We start from the raw sequence: 8883 nt of genomic DNA on the forward strand, positions 1-8883 counted from the left end.
TCAAATCAGCCGATTATGTGATTTGTCTGGATTTGTTTTCTAATTTTGTCTCTCATAGTTGAGGTCTACCTATGATGCCAATTACAGGCCTCTCTCATCTTTTTAAGTGGGAGAACTTGCACAATTGGTGGCTGACTAAATACTTTTTTGCCCCATTGTAGTAACCATACTCTGTCCTCAATTATCTGCAAACACTCACCGATCATTGAGTGTTTGTACCTCGCTCTCCTTCCTGGATTGGCTGTCACAGGAGGTCGAGAGAGCGGGGCAGGAGAAGAGCTCAGTCTCCCGTGACAGCTGACTCCTCCCCCACACCGCCGGCCCGGCCTCCTGCGACAGCTGTCTCCGCCCCCACACGCTTCTCTCCTGATCTGTCACAGGAGGCTGAGTGGGGCGGTGAGGCAGGAGAGTCCAACCGCTCACAGTGCTCTCCTCCTAAACTGCACAGTTTTCTGTGAGAGGACACAGAACAGCGCCCAGTGGGTAGAAGAAAAACCAGGCATGCACCACAATTTCGGCCGAAAGTTGGCACTTTTGGCATTTTGACAACATTGTAATTTTCGGCGGCCGAAATTTTGGTGCATCACTACTTGTAATATTTTTTTTTTTTTCATGGACCCATATCAAAAGAAAATCCAATGGATGAGCAATAAGTGAAAATAAAGGTTAAAAAAACCAATGCAGCCACCACATCTCAGGACAGGTAAGCAGCAGTATATTATGTAACATGTTTTTCTTGGGTCCAGATATGCGATAAACTGCATTGCTTCCATAGATGCTACCTGCACAGTGAATGTGCACCAATGACAGAACATGGGCCACACTTTGGGTAACTTTGGCATTCTCAGGACGCACAAACCATGTATTTTTCTAAAAACGAAAGTCTTCTAAGGAGATTGTTGTGTCGTTTCCGGTTGGTAGCATTGCAGAAAGGTTAACGTATTGATAATATGCAATCCGCCAGCATGGATGGTAGTCTGCTAACATGATGTCTGTGCCATTTCACAGGAGCAAGACTGGGAAAGCGGAAGTGAGCTGGAAGGAGAGAGCTGGTACCCGACAAACATGGAGGAACTTGTGACAGTAGATGAAGTTGGAGAGGAGGATTTTATAGTAGAACCTGACATCACTGAACTTGAGGAAATAGTACCGGTGGCCCAGAAGGACAGCGACAACTGCATTCAGATATGTGGACACGGAATTGATGCTGTGGATTTACAATGCACATACAGTGAGAGAACTAGGAGTGGGTGCTCCTCTGTATTAATGAGCTGTGCATCCCCAAGAGAGAGTGCAAGCCCCGCCAGTAGCTGCTGTGAGATTGCTGCAAATGCCCCCGATGTCACTGCAAAACCAGAATCGAGTGGCGACGCAATGGAGGAAAGTGCCAAAAGTCCCAACAGACTTTCAAATAAAGAACCTGCTAGAGAGGGCCTGGGGCACACTATGGACCCTCAGAATCCCGAATACACAGATAAGACTGCTGTAGATCTCTGTAAGAGAACGGACTGTCAGGCCAACAGCAATGTGACCGCAATGGACGAGCACATCCAAGAGGACAGACGGAATAAAAGAGAGAGTGAGAGTTCAATGTCCGGTACGTCAATGGCAAAGCCATCATATTTACAGTCCGGAGTAACATAGACGCTTGTTGTATGTCACATGACCTCCTATTCCTGGGGTATTCTTTCACCTCTCTTAGACCACATCTGATGAGCTAGCCTGTCTCACAGCTACATTAGTCGAGTCAATTAAGATGTCTCTGGGGTGGGTAATTAGGTGAGGGTGCTCTCCGCACACCTTTCAGCAGTCCAGGCCAATAAACGAAGATGGTGCTTGTAGTAACTCCACGGATGGCACCGTGCAAAACGAACAATTGAAGAAATAGGTCACCAGCACTCAAAGAGTTTAAAAATAAATAAGTCCTTTTTATTGGACAATGGTGTCACGACAATACATTGTGGTTAAACACTGAGAGCAAACATGAAAATGGTTCATTTAAAAGGAAGGGACAAAGCCTTAACCCCTTCGTGACTGACGACATACAGTGTACGTCGCCAGCATCGGGGCTGTTTAAACAGACTCCCGGCGACTTTTGCCGCCCGGAGTCTGCTTAAACTTGTAGAGCCGACTGTCGGCTTTACAACAGAAGCGATCCTGGATCAACTCTTCTAGTAGCAGTCAGTCACATTCAACTGGACATATTCTGGACGTAACTGGACGTATTCTGTAATGTTGAAGATGTTTTGCAGCTTCTCTAAGCCACAGTTCTGTCAGGAACATCCCCCACAGAAGCTCTGTGGTTAGTTCTCCAAGAACCCCCCCCCAGTTACATACTCCCATCTTTGGTGTCAGGAAGTCTGTGGCGATGTTATTTTCTCATGGTTGGATGAAGTGATATATAACCTGTGGCTATAACTGCTGAGGTATATTTCTGGCATTCAAGAGAACTGAAGAAGTAGCTTTGTGAAGCTGTGAAACGTCACATTACAGAATCAGTCCAGTTAAATGTGACTTTCTCCTACTAGCTATACCGTGACCTGGCTCAATGAGACCCGTTGCAGGGAACATGAACTAATGTGACAAGAGGCTCCAACTCCACTGAATGAAGGACAAGGGAGTGGGACCCTTTTATGGCATCATGTGCACGTACACAGTGCTCTAGGATCACATAAACCTAGGAGAGTGTTATATGCAAGTCTCAGATATTGCTGAGAATGTAAAGGGTGGTATCTGCCTTCCCACAGCTCATTGAAGGTCCTTATGGGTGACCCTAATATTCGGTAGGGACGGGTCACACTTGAGTTTGTTGGCAAAAAGGTCAGATTCGCATGGTGTATGAGGCCACCTGAGGCTCCCTGCTTTGTGTCCAAGCTCCTAGTTCAAAACAATATCTACTTGAAATGTTCCTCCCTGATGTCTGATTGAAATCATTTTCTATCATCAGAAGTGAAATCCCCAGAAGTCCCAGAACTGGAAGCAAAAGAAATTAATTCTCCACCTTCCTGGGAGCAGGACAATGTGTTTACTGAGCTGAACATCCCTCTGGGTACGTATGCTACACTCGGGGAGTAACATTACTCTAAACGAGCAATTTACATTCGGTTCCATTGCTGAGTATTCAGAGGGGGGTGTATATATTAGCCCATGTGCTGAAATGACAAGTTCACCCAAATGTCTTCCCACTTCAGTTTACATAGTGTGCATGGCAGTGTGAACCTACAGTATGTCTAAGCGCAACTCCAACCAAAACTTTAGTTTTTGTGTATTTTTAGATAGAATATGAAAGCATAGACCATTGGTCTGCTTTTCTAACCCTTGGGGAAGATTTTCCCTCATTTCCTGTGTTGTGTGAATCTCCCCAATGGGGGAAAAGACAGTGAAAAACATTATAGAAGTAGATTGGGGAAGCGTGAGAATCCCTGGTACCGTTTTATTACTGTCTCTGTCATTCTTGTGAATATCTGCTCATGTCCTATGTAGTCACTAGCATGTGGTGGATGGTGAATTCTTCCCACTGGGGACAAATACCAATAAAAATGAATCCCTTCCCGCAAGCGCTTTAAAAAAATCTAAATTCCGAGCTTCCCACTCATGTGATCAAAAGGAAGACAAAATTGGAGAACGGAAGCGCCACTACCTGGCGCAATAAATGTGGTGAGGCTTGGTGAGAGGGATAAGTGATGTACTCACCTATGGTAGGTGGATCATTCGCTTTTAGGACGGCCGTCCAGATGGAATGGAGCAGTTGTGGGAGACGGTCCTTCTTGGGATGGGTGGTGTAGCGGTGCGACACAAAGGAACACAGGAAGGTAAGGTGAGGAAACCACTCATGTGATCAGTAGCCTGTCCTACCATCTCCAGATTGGTACTGTATGACTGGGAGCTCTCGGTTTCGGTGCGGGCGATTAAGCTGTGGGTGGGAGGTGCGTTTGGGGTGCCGTTCAAATGAATAGCAATGCAACACACCTTGCACATCAGAACGCACGGTAGATGTGATTGCATGATACAGTGTTGTTAATTGCATGGAACTGTGCAATTAACGCAATGTACTTGTGTGAACGGGCCCTGAAAAACACTGACAGACACACACACACAATCTCACACATTCACAGACAATCTCACTCACACTCCAGAAAAAAATCCCTAAAAGTCTCCCTACCTTATGAGAACCGGAGTGATCCTCAGCCTGGGGTCCAGTGTGGGCTGTTGTGCTGTGACGGAGCTCCATCCATATGTGCATTGCTTGTACAGCTCCCTTGCTGGTGCCAGGAGCCAGAAATTGACATCACTCCGGTCCAGGCACCTCTACAGGACACGCGAGGGAGCTGTAAGTAATGCACGTATGGATGGAGCTCCCTTGCGGGCATAACCCCAGCCCACCTCACCTCAAGCTTACACTCAGCACCAGGCAGCATAGTTTGAATGGCTGCTCAATGGGAGAACTGACAGAGCTGTGCTAGGGGGAGAACCACTGAACACAGGGTTGTGACCCACCAGTTGAGAACCACGGCTCTCGAAGACCAACACTTCCTACACAGAAAGGAAGCGCACCCCCTTCCCAGCGATGAAAAGCCCGGGTGCTGGCTCAGTGGGGTCAGCTCTTCCTGATGCACCAAATGCAAATGAAAGCGGCACCTCTGTCACTCTTTTTCAGATTTCAAATCATCACAGAGAGTCCGGCTTTCTTTTCATTTGCAGAAATACCCGGAGAAAACTTGTAACTAAACAATTTAACAAAGAAAGAGAAAAGAATACAGACAGTCGCATTGTTACATTTCCTGATTCTTTGTCTCTACTCTTTTTTTTTTTTAAGGTGTGGAGTTTGTGGTTCCAAGGACCGGCTTCTACTGCAAACTATGCGGCCTTTTCTACAGCAGCGAAGACGCAGCAAAAACATCTCACTGCCGAAGTCGGGTGCACTACAGAAACCTTCAGGTATATATCCATTAGAATCGCTATTGTGAACAATATTCTATTCTGATAAGTCATGTGATTTATACATCTAATGATAACATTCAGTATATGGATTCTCTTTTTCATTGATATAACTTTATTTATATTCTTCTCAACATTTACATGCTGGCCAAGCTGTAGAGCAAATAGACAGTGTCAGGGCTTGGGTTAAATTATGGCACTGCTGGGGCGGCTTGAATGATTGCAGCAACATATTTTTATAAATTTTTTTCAAGCTGAAGTATAATCTACTTATATTTTGCGAATGGGTCTCTGTGCTTTCCTATGCAATGCAGGCAGATCATGACTGGTGGGAGGGGCTGTACACAGCTTCCTGGAAACAGCAGATTGCCCCAGGTAACTCCCACATGTCATGCTGAGACTCCATGTCTGGAAGAACTCAAATCCAATGCATGAAAAGGGTGGGCCAGAGACAGACAGTCCGGGGAGGGGGAGTTTTAGATGATGCTGGACGTCCTCCAGCCAGGAAATGAGGCGGAGCTCCATCATTAAATAAGATTCAAATCACATTAATAAAAGGTAAAATGGTAGACACCCCCTCGGTTGTGTCTTAGTTTGTCCCAGCTCCTGTCTCTGTTCCTGGACAGATGAATCTGCATGTAAGTGTGTACAGGATAATTACTATAGGAAAGGAAGGACTTACTATATGGGATACAGTCATTACATGAATTATCAGAGGAGTCATTTTCATGACACTGATCCTTTAATAAAGTCGGTGTTCCCGAGTCGAGCATTGTACTCGGCTTATTTTCAATGTGCCCTCTGGTGATTTCCCGGCTGAAAACATTGAGCGGTGCCAGCGACAAGCAGCTGGTGTGAAAGGAGCAGTGAATGAAAGCTGCTAATAGCCGCAGCGTCAGCACAGGCACACCCGTCCACACGGCTCATGCACACTCGGCTTTTAAGGAGCAATATGTCTCAGGCTAAATCCCCCCTCAGCATACAAGTCATGATAACAGGACCGTGATGCTATTTTGGTGTGCACTTCTCAGCTTTATGCACATTAACACTGAGCGTATTAACAACCGTGATGGATGGATCAAACTCTGACGTTTTGCAGACTTGACTTTAAAGATCTCCCCCGATGACTTTACAAAGAATTTGGGAGCATTGTTACCCTGGTTTGTGGCCATGTAATATTCAGGTGCATTGTGTCAGTGTTGTTATGAATGCCAATATACTGTAGTTTGGGGTTCTCATCAAAGACTAAATCTACGTGTTCTGTCACGGTTGTGGTGCTGCCACGACTGTACATTTCATATCTGTTTTGTGAGACCTTAAAGGAGAAATTATGGGGTGAGTGAAATGCACTCATCCCAATAGTTAGACACCGAAGCTGTCACATGTTGGCTCTATAGATCAAGAGCTGAGCGATCACACACAGCAGATCAGTTCACTATATTCTGTCAGTCACATTCCCCGTAGGGATGCCCACCTGCCCTCCCCGTTCCTGCTCATTGGAGGGACAGACAGGGAAGGGAGCGGGCACAGCTGGCTATGGCTCTAGAGAGGCGAGGCAGACTCTGGTCAGCTATCATTCAGTTGGCAGGGTGGATCACAACAATATTATCGGGATCTGGTCCGACTGCAGCGCAGGTCAGCTCTGTCAGGAAACATCAGGCAATAGCCCGCTATATGCTGAGTTTTGGGTCACAGGAGGACATAGTAAATATCCTCCTTTGACCCTCACGAGAACACCAAAAATGTTTGGCCATAGTTCTCTTTTAAATTGATGTTCATCCAAGTGATCCTAGGGGACACAGTCTGTGGTCAGAGATGCAAAATGTAAGAAATGATATTCATTCGGTTGGGTTGTGCTTAGAACAATATATTTTAAAGTCCAAGAATAACACCCTAACCCTAAGCTCACAGCTGAGATCCCACAATGAGGCTCGAGGCCCCAACATAAAATAAACTGATCTGTTAAAAAAATCACTGATGATTTATACTTCCTAACTACAACAATGTACATGATGGTGATGGAATTAGAGTCCAGGAAATGGAGAATCAAGGGGCACATGTGAAAGTCTCATACAGATAAAAACAACCATCAGATGAATGTAGCCGTCATTTTGCTGGTTCCTTACAAACATCTGAGAACATTGGCTGAGCTCGCTGTGTACACAGGCTGTGGGACACACGTAGGTCATGCAGGTACACACACACACACACACACGCACAGTATCTGGATGGCTCCGGACTGAACAAGGAAATAGTGTATGTGGGATTCCTCCATTGTCACATGGCATGTAGAAGCAGAGCCGCTCTCTACAGAGACCAGTCAGTGAAGGGAAGGTAGCTTTCTCTGATTTATCTTCTGCCTCTTGAGCTAGATCTCGCTGCTGAGGTGTGCGGCAATGGTCGCATCCCTTCACCTGATGTCAGTGCGTGCGCAGTTCAGCCCCATAGTCTTCTATCAGGCCAGTATGTGTATAGGAGTCAATGTGTCTCCCAGCCCCATAGAAGGCTGCACACATGCAGACACCAGGAATGTACACATTCCTGTGGGCCTTGACTTTGAGGGGGGGTTGCCTACATCTGATTGGAAGGGTTGTGGGCTAAGGGTTATGAGACAATGTTTCCTTACTCTTTAAAACAATTCCACACTGACCTCTGCAGCTGCATGTACTTTGAAGTAATTCATCCTCAAAACCACTCTTAAGATTCTAAGCCGGGTTTTCGTCAGTTTCTAACAATTTACATTGGAAGGCTGGTAGGCTGCTGCTACTACAGATACTAGTGGAAGGTGAATGCAATTTCAGTGTCGCTGTTGAGTAGAGGCACTTAATGGATTCCTTTCCTCCATGCTCCCTGCAGCTACAGAGGTTATTGAGGACTTGTTTTAAAGCTAGTTTACAGCTTTTTAGGAACATGCAAATACTCCATGTCCAAAGTCTGGGCACAGGTGCACTTTATGGATGGGCAGATGCCTGCCTGCTGTAAGTACTTACTGAGACATCTGCCTATCTTGTTGGTGTGTATAACAAGTATTAATGTTTGACAATTCTCTCCGCCAACCTCATACAAAAACAAGATATGCCGCTTTGGGTACACCTCCCGTTGCAGATATACAGGTATGTTGCTTACACTGCCTCTCTATAAGGTAGTATTTTAGGCACATCGAGCATGGTAAGGCTAAAGAGCGGTTGCCTTAATATTGGTAAGGCATTGTTCCAAAACTCTGTGCCCAGATTGCAAACATTGATAGGTACACTTGTAAGGACACAGTGCCCAAGGACATTCATGATAATATCCTTTTACATTGATTGTGTATCTGCAAGTATCACTAAACTACATAACCTTTCAGAACACAACCACCACACCCTGAGCTAACCCCGAAACTCCAGCATCTTTCCAAGTGTTAAATATTCAGTTTTAATGTTCTGCCAACTTGTAATCAGTTTGACGTGTGTTATATTAATGGCGGTGAAATGGTTCAGCTGCTCCTTACAGCTCTAGAAGATTGAATACTTTAATGGCAATATATAGCAAGCAATCTCATGTTTCAATTAAAGTGATACTACTCTCCGGAGTTAAATCTTAAAAATGTATTCACGAACCTTAATTATGAACAACAATGTATCTTATTTGTGTATCACTCGGCTGTAGATCCTCCAATCATAGGAAGACATTACAATCACAATACAATTCAAGACAAGATGGTAAGGAGGGCCCTGCCTACATGTAATGTATAGCACAGCATACACAGTGCAGTATTTTGTGATATATTGTTTGCTGTTACACTGGTGATGCTAAGTAGAGAAGTGCGTGAATGGAGGGGTGGTCAGGAGCAGTGGCGGTCAGGAGCAGTGGCGGTCAGGAGCAGTGGCGGTCAGGAGCAGTGGCGGTCAGGAGCAGTGGCGGTCAGGAGCAGTGGCGGTCAGGAGCAGTGGCGGTCAGGAGCAG

At 45.6% G+C, this 8883-nt stretch overlaps 1 protein-coding gene across 1 annotated transcript in view; it reads left to right on the plus strand.

The window, feature by feature from the left end:
- The window catches only part of RBM20 (RNA binding motif protein 20), a 171504-nt gene that overhangs the window by 159162 nt on the left and 3459 nt on the right, over positions 1-8883 (plus strand). The window contains exons 11-13 of the mRNA XM_018562565.1: positions 1009-1597; positions 2939-3049; positions 4817-4938. Of these exons, the coding sequence (XP_018418067.1) occupies positions 1009-1597; positions 2939-3049; positions 4817-4938 (822 nt within the window). The remainder of the gene's footprint in view (positions 1-1008; positions 1598-2938; positions 3050-4816; positions 4939-8883) is intronic.

Source organism: Nanorana parkeri, unplaced genomic scaffold (assembly GCF_000935625.1).
Source record: "Nanorana parkeri isolate BGI_ZX_2015 unplaced genomic scaffold, ASM93562v1 scaffold585, whole genome shotgun sequence".
Classification (NCBI taxonomy): Eukaryota; Metazoa; Chordata; class Amphibia; order Anura; family Dicroglossidae; genus Nanorana; species Nanorana parkeri.